This window comes from Heteronotia binoei, chromosome 21 (assembly GCF_032191835.1).
Source record: "Heteronotia binoei isolate CCM8104 ecotype False Entrance Well chromosome 21, APGP_CSIRO_Hbin_v1, whole genome shotgun sequence".
NCBI lineage: Eukaryota > Metazoa > Chordata > Lepidosauria > Squamata > Gekkonidae > Heteronotia > Heteronotia binoei.
The window spans coordinates 16,900,469-16,913,173 of NC_083243.1; the positions used below are offsets into that span (position 1 = coordinate 16,900,469).

A 12,705-nucleotide genomic window follows, 5' to 3' on the forward strand; every position below is an offset into this window, starting at 1 on the left:
GGAAAGTGTAGATGACTGGGGAAGGCAATGGCAAACCACCCCATAAAAAGTCTTCCGTGAAAACATTGTGAAAGCAACGTCACCCCAGAGTCGAAAACGACTGGTGCTTGCACAGGGGACTACCTTTACCTTCATTTTCCATCCCATATATTTTCCTTCCTGCCTTCTCTCAAACATCTGACATTCATGTCTTGCAGCTCTCAAACATCTGTCATTTATTCTGTGAAGCTGTTATGTCAAGCAAGTTTGGCCACCCCTGCTATAGCCCAATCTTGTTAGATGTTGGAAGCTAAGCACAGTCAGCACTTGGGAAGGGAGGCCACAAAGGAAGCCTCTGCAGAGGAAAGTGATGGCAAAACACCTCTGCTTCTCACTTGCCACGAAAGCCCCTTACTGGGGTCGCCATGAGTCTATATCAGAGCTTTTCTTGTAGCAGGAATTCCTTTGCATATTAGGCCACACACCCCTGATGTAGCCAATCCTCCAAGAGCTTCCAGTAGGCCCTGTTCTTAGAACCCTGTAAGGAATTCTAGCAGGACCTCCTTTGCATATTAGGCCACACCCCCTGATGTAGCCAATCCTCCTGGAGCTTCCAGTAGGCCCTGTACTGAGAGCCCTGTAAGGAATTCTAGCAGAACCTCCTTTGTCTATTTGGCCACACCCCCGTGATGTAGCCAATCCTCCAAGAGCTTCCAGTAGGCCCTGTACTAAGAGCCCTGTAAGGAATTCTAGCAGGACCTCCTTTGCCTATTAGGCCACACCCCCCTGATGTAGCCAATCCTCCAAGAGCTTACAGTAGGCCCTGCATGAAGAGCCCTGTAAGGAATTCTAGCAGGACCTCCTTTGCATATTAGGCCACACACCCCTGATGTAGCCAATCCTCCAAGAGCTTACAGTAGGCCCTTTACTTAGAGCCCTGTAAGGAATTCTAGCAGAACCTCCTTTGTCTATTTGGCCACACCCCCGTGATGTAGCCAATCCTCCAAGAGCTTCCAGTAGGCCCTGTATGAAGAGCCCTGTAAGGAATTCTAGCAGGACCTCCTTTGCATATTAGGCCACACACCCCTGATGTAGCCAATCCTCCAAGAGCTTACAGTAGGCCCTTTACTTAAAGCCCTGTAAGGAATTCTAGCAGAACCTCCTTTGTCTATTTGGCCACACCCCCCTGATGTAGCCAATCCTTCTGGAGCTTCCAATAGGCCCTGTACTTAGAGCCCTGTAAGGAATTCTAGCAGGACCTCCTTTGCCTATTAGGCCACACCCTCCTGATGTAGCCAATCCTCCTGGAGCTTCCAGTAGGCCCTGTACAAAGAGCCCTCTAAGCTCTTGGAGGATTGGCTACATCAGGAGGGTGTGGCCTAATATGCAAAGGAGCTCTTGCTACAAAAAAAGCCCTGCTGTACACAAACACAGAGTTAAGCCCAGGGCTTTTTTTTTAAACAGGAACGCAGTTCTGGCTGGCTTGGCACCAGAGGGCGTGGCCTGATTTATTTATTTATATTTTATTTTATTCCATTTATATCTCGCCCTCCCCGTCGAGGCAAATGTTTCCTGCTGGGCCTTTTCTACAAAAAAAAAGCCCTGTATGAAACAAAGTGATGTCAGAGGGTGTGGCCTAATATGGAAATAAGTTCCTGCTGGGGTATTTCTACCCAAAAAAAGCCCTGGCTCAGCATGACTTTGACCCTTTGTTTGTTCTGTTCTAGCGTGTTGCTGCTGATGGTTGCCGTTCTCGCAGCTTACTCTGTTTTCCTTCTTCTCACTCTGTGCATTCACACTGGTAAGTGGAGGACCTGCGCTTTTACGGTGCCTGCATGAAGTTATCAAAGATGTTCCAGTTTTGCAAAGCAGGTTCCCAAACCTGCAGTTACTGGGGCTGCTGCAGAGCGGGGAGGTGTGTGTTTTTGCAAACGTTCGTCAGCTGAATGCTGATTTATCCAAAGCATCGGCCAGGCCTGTTGGGGCCTTACTGTTGGCTTCCATGAACTGGGAGGGCACCAAGATGCACCCCTGACTTGAACACACATGAAGCTACCATATACTGAATTAGAAGGTAATTTCATCAAGGTCAATGTTGTCTATTTAGACTGGCAGTGGCTCTGCGTGATCTCAGGTAGAGATCTCTCACAGCAACTACGGTCCGGTCCTTCGAGAGCCAGTTTGGTGCAGTGGTTAAGTGGGGTATGAGGTGGGTGAGGCTGGAGAGGGCTCTCCCAGCAGCTGCCCTTCCAAGGACACAGTCTCAGAGCGGCCTACAATCTCCTTTCCCTTCCTCCCCCACAACAGACACCCTGTGAGGTGGGTGGGGCTCAGAGGGCTCTCCCAGCAGCTGCCCTTTCAAGGACAGAGTCTCAGAGTGGCCTACAATCTCCTTTCCCTTCCTCCCCCACAACAGACACCCTGTGAGGTAGGTGGGGCTCAGAGGGCTCTCCCAGCAGCTGCCCTTTCAAGGACAGAGTCTCAGAGTGGCCTACAATCTCCTTTCCCTTCCTCCCCCACAACAGACACCCTGTGGGTGGGGCTGGAGAGGGCTCTCACAGCAGCTGCCCTTTCAAGGACAGAGTCTCAGAGCGGCCTACAATCTCCTTTCCCTTCCTCCCCCACAACAGACACCCTGTGAGGTGGGTGGGGCTCAGAGGGCTCTCCCAGAAGCTGCCCTTTCAAGGACAACTCCTGCGATAGCTATGGCTGACTCAAGGCCATTCCAGCAGCTGTAAGGGGAGGAGTGGGGAATTAAACCTCGATGAGAGTCCGCGCACTTAACCACTACTTTAAATTGGTCTGTGAGAATTTGGCTGAACTCTAAGATTTGACCAACTTTCTAATATTTTCCCCCACACAAAAATGGGAAAATATCCAAAACATATAAAGCAGACCCTTGGAAATTTTCATCCTGCCCCTGTGGCCACACAGGAGGAAGAAATTTTAAAAAGTATGGGAGTAAGGTTTTATTATGAGCATTATAATCCAAGAAGCATTTTTAAGGTAGACGCTGAGCTGATCTAATTTAGCAGACCTCCTGGTGTCAGGGTGTGTGTGGCCTATGCAAATGAGTTACGCAAATGAAATGTGCTAATGAGCTCCAGCACCTCTTTTTCTATGACATGACCCCCGGCCAGAGATACCGCTGCTACACCGTGACCACAGCCAGCCAGAACACTGCATACAAAAGAGAGACAACGTTAAGCTGAGGAATATCTCTGCTTTTTGCAATATGCAGATATGTCTTTAGTTGCCGGTTGAAATGGGAGCAGACTTTTAATTGCAATATTACTGAATCTGTAACATTTCTTCTGGGAGTGTTTAGATTTAAGAGAGGATTTTAAGAAAATGTTTTATGTTGTGCACTTTGCTGATTCTAAACGTTTATTTTGTAAAATCCGTAAAATCTGTTTTATTGACGGATTTTTTAAAATTTCGTTGCCATTTGCTTTTGACCAAATGGTCTGCGAGAAATATATGTGTATGTATGTACGTAATCTCGCCGAGCCTCCCTTCCTTTGAGTAAACAATGCTAGTCTTGAGCTGATGCCATTGCAGGTGTTTGCTGAGCTGTAAAGCACAGGGCGTGTCTTACAAGTACAGCAGGTAGTTAAAAAAACATCTCAGGTAGCAGAGACTTTGGTCCACCTGAGACCTTAGAGAGCAGTTGTTGATCCCTCCCTCCCTCTCTCAAATATCTGATGTCCCTGTCTTGCAGCTCACAAACCTCTGACACTTATTCCATGTGGCTTTCACATTAAGTGAGTTTGGCCATCCCTGCTCTAAAACATTAAAAGGTGTTAATTAAAATCCAGCTTTAAAAACCCATCCCAGCATTAAAACATAGGCCATAAAAACAGACATAATTTCCTTGGCTCCCTCCGTTCACAATCATCCCAAATGCTCCTGAAAATCCTGTTCTTTGGGGAACATGAGACATGATTTTGGTGTGAAATCAGTAGGGGCCATTTCATAGAAAAAGAGGTGCCGGAGCTCATTAGCACAACTCATTTGCATATGCCACACACCCCCTGACATCACCAGAAGGGGTGCTAAGCTATATCAGCTCAGTATCTACCTTAAAATGCTTCTTGAATTAAAACTGTTACAGTAAAACTTTACTGCCATCGCACTTCTTAAATGACTTTCTCCTATGTGGCCACTGTGATGTGATGAAGATATCTCTCTGCTTTATATATGTTTTGGTTATTTTCCCCATTTTTTGTGGGGGGAAACATTAGAAAGTTTGTCAGATCTTAGTGTCCAGCCAAATTCTCACAGGGGGGTTGAACAATGAATGGGGCCTGAAGCAAATATGGGCTGGGGGAGTAAGAAAGAAAGAGGAGAGCACAATAAAATTTAGAGGTTCTGGAGCTTTGCTCCGGTGAGTTCCTGCCCAAAATGAGACCTGGAAATTAGAATCCCGAATTATGCTCCTTGGTTAATTCCTACTAAATTTAATAGTAATATAATTTTCCAACATGTATTTATGGTCCTTATATTGGTGTTTGGGGAAGGGGGGTGGCGGAACAAAGATTAAATGGGTCAGATCTGTAAGCATGACTGCCTTATATATTCGTGGCTTGAATCTGTGCCACATCTCAGAATTACTTTCTTCCTCCTAAATAGCCGTCACTTCTTATGAAGATCTCGGCCTCTTTGCCTTTGGCTCACCGGGAAAGGTAATTAACCAACTTGCTCTCCCTGTTTTTCTTACGTAATCCTCTGTTTTGATTTTTTAAGTCCGTAGTCCAACCCAGCCTGAACTCATCAGAACTCGGAAGCTAAGCTGGGTGAGCCCTGATTAGTCCATGGATGGGAGACCACCAAAGAAGACCTGGGTTGTTATGCAGAGGAAAGCAACGGCGAACCCCTTCTGCTCACCTCTTGCCTTGGAAACCCTTTGGGTCGTCCACGAGTGGCTTGTGGCCTGCAATTATTGTTATAGTTCCAGTGGCCTGACCTGGACGAGTCAAACTAGCTTGATCTCATCACATCTTAGAAGCTGAGCAGGGTTGGCGTTGCCAGGATATTAAAAGGGGGGGGGGGCGTTCTTTCCCATCCACTGCGCAGCTTTCCGCTTCTCATAAGCTTTTTTCTGTCAAAAAAAGGGGGGGGGGAAGCAGGCTGTACCCTGGAGGCCCCCCTGGAAGTCAGAGGCCTGTCCCAAAAGTCAGAGGGCAGTGCCCCCTCCCCCGTGGGCCAAAGGCTCGCCTGTTTGGTACTTGGATGGGAGAACAGCAAGGGTTGATACACGGAGGCAGGCAATAGCAAACCACCTCTGCTTGTTCCTTACCTTGAAACCCCGCTGAGGGGTTGCCTTAGTTTCAAACTGAGAGCCAGTTTGGTGTCGCGGTGAAGTGTGCGGACTCTTACCTGGGAGAACCAGGTTTGATTCCCCACTCCTCCACTTGCAGGGTATAAATCCAATCTCCATCCCTCCCTCCCACAGAAGGAAATGACACTAATAGGAATAGTTTGCCTTTATGGTTCTGATCCTTCGCTGCCTGACCTCAGCTGGCCGCATGCCACCTCACGGTTCTTTTCTGTCACACACTCAAGCGTGCTCAGCCGCTTCCCTTTTAGTGTTTGTTTGATCAGTTCTGCGGCCTGATTTTGAAGCTGCAAGTTAGAAGAAGAAGAAGAAGAATTGCAGATTTATACCCTGCCCTTCTCTCTGAATCAGAGACTCAGAGCGGCTTACAATCTCCTATATCTTCTTCCCCCCCCCACAACAGACACCCTGTGAGGTAGGTGGGGCTGAGAGGGCTCTCACAGCAGCTGCCCTTTCAAGGACAACCTCTACCAGAGCTATGGCTGACCAAGACCATGCTAGCAGTGCAAGTGGAGGAGTGGGGAATCAAACCCGGTTCTCCCAGATAAGAGTTCGCACACTTAACCACTACACCAAACTGGTGTACGGTTTGTTAGGGTTTGTTTGTTAGGGTTTGTTGGGACTGTCGGGTTGTCAGGTCTAGGTTGGGAAACTCCTGGAGATTTTGGATGGGGACCCTGGGGGGGGGCGGAGTTTGAGGAGGGGAGGGCGTTAACGTCATAGAGCCCACCCTCCAAAGCAGACATTTTCCCCAGAGAAACTGATTTCTGTAGTCTGGAGAGAAACTGTAATTCTGGGAGATCACCATGTCGCATCTGGAGATTAGCAACCCTGGTTGAGATCGCCTTTCTTAACACAGTTTGCTTTTTTTTGGTAGATTCTTGTGGCCTGCACAATCATCATTCAGAACATTGGAGGTAAGAGATTTCAGACTTTGAGAAGTGTTGAGGCTCCTTTAGAGGGCAGGGCAGGGGTCCCCAGCCTCCTTGAGCCAGTGGGCACCTGTGGAATCCCGACACAGTGCAGTAGGTGCGGCCGCAAAATGGCTGCCGCAGGAGGCAGAGCCAACCACAAAATGGCTGCCCCGGGAGATGGAGCCAGCCACAGAATGGCTGCCATCGCTTGCTTTCACTTATACAGCGAAGGTCCTTCTGCAGTGGCCACAGCCCTGCCAAGGCAATGTTTTTAAAGATCTGCACAGCCAATCAGATGCCCAGCAGCCAATCAGAAGCCTTACTGGGCAACATCCCCACCTGGATCGGCCCACTTTTAAAAAGCACTGGGCAAGAACCAAGAAAGTTGTTGGCGGGCATCATACTATGAGAAGATGTTTTATCCATTTTGTGATTGTTGATATGCCAATAAAAGTCTCTGTACAGATGGTGTTCACAGGTGCCACGTTGGGGACTCCTGGTGTAGGGGGTTGTGCATGTGGGAGAGAGAGCAGAAAAAAGAGGCAGAAGCAGTGGTAACCTAAAAACGGATAGTCTTTTATGCTCCAGTTTGTCTGTCTCCCTTTATTCTTGTCTTCCGCCTGTGGGTAAAGTTTCGTTTCGTTTTATTTGGCATGCCTCCCCCCCCCCCCCAAAAAAAAATAACTGTTATTAGCCTCCATATGTTTTACTTGAATTATTTCTTTATTGAATCATTATATTGTTTTATTGAATTATGGTATATACAGGGATTTTTTTGTAGCAGGGACTCCTTTGCATATTAGGCCACACCTCTCTGATGTAGCCAATCCTCTAAGAGCTTTCAGGGCTCTTAGTACAGGGCCTACTGTAAGCTCCAGGAGGATTGGATACATCGAGGGTGTGCGGCCTAATGTACAAAGGAGTTCCTGCTACAAAGAAGTCTTGGGTATATATACCATCTTTTAAATGTTTTTGATGTTGTAATGTTTGATGTCTGCCATCTTGAAGGGAGGGGGCTACTTGAACAGAAAAGCAGTATAAAATGTTTGAAATAAATTGATCCTAGTACAACCCTAGGAGAACTTTCCTGGGAGTAAGCCCCATTGAGTAGGCATCTGAGTAGACCAGCTTAATTGCACTGTTGGCATCTTGCATCCCATATGTTTATTATCCTCCTTTTATCCTGACAACAACCTTGTGAGGTAGGTTAAGCCAAGGGTGCAACTAGGCTAATGTTTCCCAGCAAGCTGTACAGCAGAGTCGGGATTTGAAACCGGGTCTCCCAGATGCTATTCCAGCCCTATAACGTCTCCACTACACTGGATCCCCTAACCAAGGCATAATTATCCTACCTATGGTTAATGAGGCTCTGGAATTGTTTTACCATTTTTAACTTTTTTGATAAGAAAGGGCCAAACTAAACATGACAGCGGGGCTTTTTTCTGTAGAAAAAGCGCAGCAGGAACTGATCTGCATATTAGGCCACATACCCTGACACCACCATTGTTTCACACAGGGCTTTTTTTGTAGAAAAAGCTCAGCAGGAACTCATTTGCATATTAGGCCACTCCCCCTGATGCCGTGCCACCCGAAACTGCTTTCGTACGCATTTCTGCTAAAAAAAAAAAAAAGCCCTGCATGACTACTAGAAGGACGCCTCCACCATTTTAAAAGATTTTAAAAATGTCACAAGGGCCTAATTGGGCCCCTCCACTCCGCCATGGCTGTTTCAGCATTCAGAAGGGGGGAGACAAGAACACCACTCTGCAGACATTTTGAAATGGCAACTGTGTTCTTGTGGCGGTAGGGCTGCCAAGCCCCGGTCCGGGTGGGGATTCCCGCACCCCGGAGGTTCCCAACCCACCGGCCCACATTGGGCCAGCGGGGGGAACCTCCCCCTGCGTCGCCGGCGCAATAACATCACCCGGAAGTGATGCCATCAAAATGGTGGCGCACATGTGGGGCCGCTCTAGGCATTTCCGGGAAAGCTCTATGGTTTTCCTGGACGCTCTAGCCATTTGGGAGGTAAAACTCTATGGTACAATAAGTAGCATAGAGTTTTAACCTCCCAAATGGTTAGAGCATCTGGGAAAACCATTAAGTTTTCCTGGAAACGCCTAGAGCAGCCAGTGTGTGCACCACCATTTTGATTACGTCACTTCTGGGTGATGTCATTTCATCACACGCAAATGTCCCCCACCGGGGCTTGAAGAGGACTTTGCAACCGTATGTGCGGCCACGAGGACGCTGTCACATGGAGGAGGAGGAGGGATTATTGGATTTATTTCAGCCTTTCACTCAGAGTCTCAGAGCGGCTTACAATCTCCTTTCCCTTCCTCTCCCCACAAAAGACACCCTATGAGGTCGGCGGGACTGAGGGAGCTCTGAGAGAACGGCTCTTGAGAGAACAGCTCTGAGATAGATGGGACTGACCCATGGTCATCCAGCCACTGCCTGTGGAGGAGGAGTGGGGAATCGAACCTGGTTCTCTAGATTAGAATCGGCTGCTCTTAACCACTACGCCACACTGACTTTCAGTTTGGCCCTTGAGAGCACCCAGACATAGGTTCTGTCAAATTTACCTCCCTTGGCATTTCAGTTCAGTTTATTTCAGACACTTCTTCACTGTCATGCCAAGTTACTTATATGCTTAATCTGTAGGAATATCTTTAATCTAAAATGGCAGGGCGAGGTCCCAAACCCTGTACGTGTTGAGTAACATAAAGGCAAAGGTAGTCCTGTGCGAGCAGTTGTTACCGACCCATGGGGTAGCAGCACATCACGACATTTTCTTGGCAGACTTTTTGTTACGGGGTGGTTTGCCGTTGCCTTCCCCAATCATCTACACTTTCTCCCCAGCAAGCCGGGGACTCATTTTACCGACCTCGGAGGGATGGGAGGCTGAGTCAACCTTGAGCCGGCTACCCGAACCCAGCTTCCGCCGGGATCGAACTCAGGTCGTGAGCAGAGCTTGGACTGCAGTACTGCAGCTTTACCACTCTGCGCCACGGGACTCATCTGTTGAGTGACATACGTCTCTGCGATTGCATAAATCCAAGTCTGTTCTGACAGTCGTTCTCCCGAGCTTACTTCGAACTTGGCCGCTTGTGTTCGTAATTCAATTTTCTGGCCCTCGGTCTAAGAAAATGTTGAATTTAGAAGTGTAGCAAACCCTTGGGATTAACTGCAGAGCTGAGTGTGAACACCGTAATTCTGAGGACTAGAGGTTATTTATTCATACCGGTGTGGAGCCATGTTACGTAACGGTGAACAAATTTTTTAATTTCCTTTCCTCTTCGGCTGGACTAAATGCCATGAAACAAGCGGAGGTTAGGCAGCGAGGGGTCAGACCAAACTGGGGCCTCGTACAAGAGTATGGCAGTTGAAGGAAATTTGAGTCCGAGTTCCTCCTCCCTCTTCGCCGTTCATAACCCTCCTCATCTGTCACTTTTAATAAAACTCTCTTGAGGGGCCCCAGAGGCCTGGACTATTGCGAATTGGGTGTTATCAAACTACTTATTCCATCCCTTGCAATAAATCTAACTGTCAGAAACCTGGGACGTATCTGCCAAAAATTCTCATTTCTGATTAATTCAAGAGGCCGCACTTTTTTTTGCGGTCGGAAAAAAACCATTATTCCAAGCTTTGACCTAACCCTGGTCCTTTGGATGAAAACCTCCAAAACCCCCTCTCAGTGGTGACTTTCCATGGGAGTCTTTGCTTCAAGAATGGGTGGCCATTTCTCCCACCCACCATTTTTAACACCAGCTGTAGAAAAGCAGAGTTGTTTTGCCTTAACAAGAGATTCCAGTCCTGACTAGTTCAATCTCCAGCGTTTTTGGGGGGAGGTAGGGAAAAATATTAGAAAGTTTGTCAAATCTTAGAGGTCAGCAAAATTCTCACAGGGGGGTTTGAACAATGGAGCCCAGAAAGCAAGTGGAGTGGGGTAAGAAAGAAAGAACACAATAAAATTTAGAGCTTCTGGAGTTCTGCTCCTGTGACCTCCATCCCAAAATGAGGTCTTCTCATCTCTTGTTGTTAACCTGTTGTTAATGAAGGCCTCGGCCTCCATGGCCTGTTGTTGACCCTCCAGAGGAACTGGTTTGGTCATGGTGTTAGACAGGTCGCTGCGCTAGATGGACCACTGGTCAGATCCAGCAGGGCTCTTCTGATGTTCTAATGAAAGCCTCGGACTCTCTGCTCTGTTGTTGGCCCTCCAGAGGGACAGGTTGGCCTGTGAGAGAGGATCCTGTACTAGATGGACCCTCACTGATCTCACCCAGCCTCTATACCCTGTGGTTGGCCCCCCCAGATGAACTGGTTGGCCACGGTGTGAGACAGGTCGCTGGGCTAGATGGACCACTGGTCTGATCCAGCAGGGCTTTTCTGATATTCTAATGAAGATCTCGGACTCTGCTCTGTTGCTGGCCCTCCAGAGGAATTGATTGAGACCCTGTGTGAGACAGGATGCTGGACTGGATGGACCACTGGTCTGATCCAGCAGGGCTCTTGTTACCTTCTTATGAGAGCCGAGCTGCTTTATAGGTGTTGAAGGGCAAACAATTTCCCCAATTTCTTCTTGCAGCTCTCATATTGTCATCTGGAGCAGGCCGCACACTTTTAATTTCTTTTTCTTTCCTTATGATGGGAAATGCTTGTGATTTTTTTCCCCCAGGAGATGGGAGAGAGAGAAAGGCCCATCTGCAAAGTGATGTGGGATCTACTGAGACTTGTATAAAAATGATTTCCTACAAGGTGTTTGCATGTAGGTAGTGAAATGCAAACATCTGTTTCCTAGTGCAGAAATTTCAGGGCCAAAAATGTTAGAAAAGGCAATCCGGGGGGGGGGGGGGGGGGCTTTTGGTTTTACCAGAAGCAAATCATTTTTGCTAGTCTGTCTGGTTTTGCAAAGACTGTGGTCTTTGATTTCATGACCAGGAAAAATCTTACCGACCTACGTCGCTTAACCTTAGTAACAGTCTCCTCATTGGCCAGGGGCTGTGTCTCATTGGCACCAGCAAAACTTAAGAGAAACCCGATTCAACAGTGAACCTCTGTTATCCCAAAGGGAAACTAAAGTGCATGTCTCGGTAGCTCTGTGTCCTTAAAACACAGAGAACAAACATATTGTAAGCAGAAAGCGGCGATATTCCCTTTAGAAAAAGAGAGACTTTTTGTTTGCCTTCTACCACCGTTGCGAGCAGCGAGAAAGAAGATCTGTCGCAAACTAACACAAGTGCAGTCTCATAGCAGGAGGGGTTTAAAGCGGAGCTTCAGAGCACATACTTTAAAAAAAAAAGTCTGTGCTTCAAACAGCCAGATTTTGGGGTGAATCCGTAGAATCTTTAATCTTGCAGTCTTAAGATGTGATTCAGGATCTGTCATTCTATCCTGCTTTTCAAGATTTCTTCTACTTACGTACAAACAAAAGGTCATTTGGATTAGGAATTTGTCTGTGTGTTTGCATGTAAATAGGGCATAAATCAGGGGTGTCAAACTCATGAGGGCCAGATCTGACATAAATGAGACCTTGCTGGGCTGGGCCATCTGTGTACCTATTTAAGATTAGGTAGCAGAGATATAAATTTTATAAAGAACACAGACAAACAAAAATATATATATATATATTAAAAATGCTTAAAACATTAGCACTCAGTCTTAAGGATGATTTCTTTGTATTTCTCTCATAGGGTCCAGGCAACTGGGCAAAGGAAGCTCTGGCTCTTTCCTTCCTTCCCCAGGGAGGAGCCTCAGCCAATGGAGAAAATAGAGGTTTTGTTCTGTAACTCCTGAGCAAGCCTGTTATGCAGAAGGAAGCAAGAGAGAGGGAGAAGGAAGCAGATGACAGCCGGTTGCTCGGGGCCTGATAGGAGCCCTCTGGGGGCCTGATTCGGCCCCCGAACTGCATGTTTGTCACCCCTGGTATAGATTGTAGATCTCATGGTCATGTTGGAGTTTTGTTTTTTTTTAAATCAGGGACTGGACGTTCCCTTCAGCACTCTCACCTTGCCATCTGCTGGTCACTCAGAATATAGCCGTTTTCAAAATCCGTTCCAGAAAATAGCTGGTGGGTGTTAATGGTGACAGAGGCTATCTTTGTCATTTCCCCCCTCCGGAAAGGAAGCAGCCAGAACGAAAAAACGAGAAAGGGAATCCTGCCCTTGAGGGGAAACAAAAGTGAGCTTTAAAACACCAAAGTTCAAAATACATTTTGTTGACAAATCTTTTAACTATTGTAATCTTAATTTTTTTTTTAAAAAAAAAGGGTTTAATAGGCTTTGCTCTCTCCCTGTGAGAAATATTATGTTCCATTTATAATAGTTTGGTAACTTTTCTGTTTAGTTTCCAGGGGTGGCTGTCTGCAAGAGAACAGATAGATTCAAGTTCAGTAGCACCGTGGAGACAAAGAAGAGTTTCATACAAACAGGCTTTCTTGAAAACTTCTTGAAAACTTGTACCCTGAAACACTCACTC

The 12,705-nt window shown here is 47.1% G+C and overlaps 1 protein-coding gene across 1 annotated transcript in view; it reads left to right on the forward strand.

Annotated features, from left to right (window-relative positions):
- Window positions 1-12,705, forward strand: part of SLC38A6 (solute carrier family 38 member 6) — a 97,537-nt gene that overhangs the window by 8,808 nt on the left and 76,024 nt on the right. The window contains exons 3-5 of the mRNA XM_060262870.1: window positions 1,707-1,780; window positions 4,612-4,664; window positions 6,195-6,234. Of these exons, the coding sequence (XP_060118853.1) occupies window positions 1,707-1,780; window positions 4,612-4,664; window positions 6,195-6,234 (167 nt within the window). The remainder of the gene's footprint in view (window positions 1-1,706; window positions 1,781-4,611; window positions 4,665-6,194; window positions 6,235-12,705) is intronic.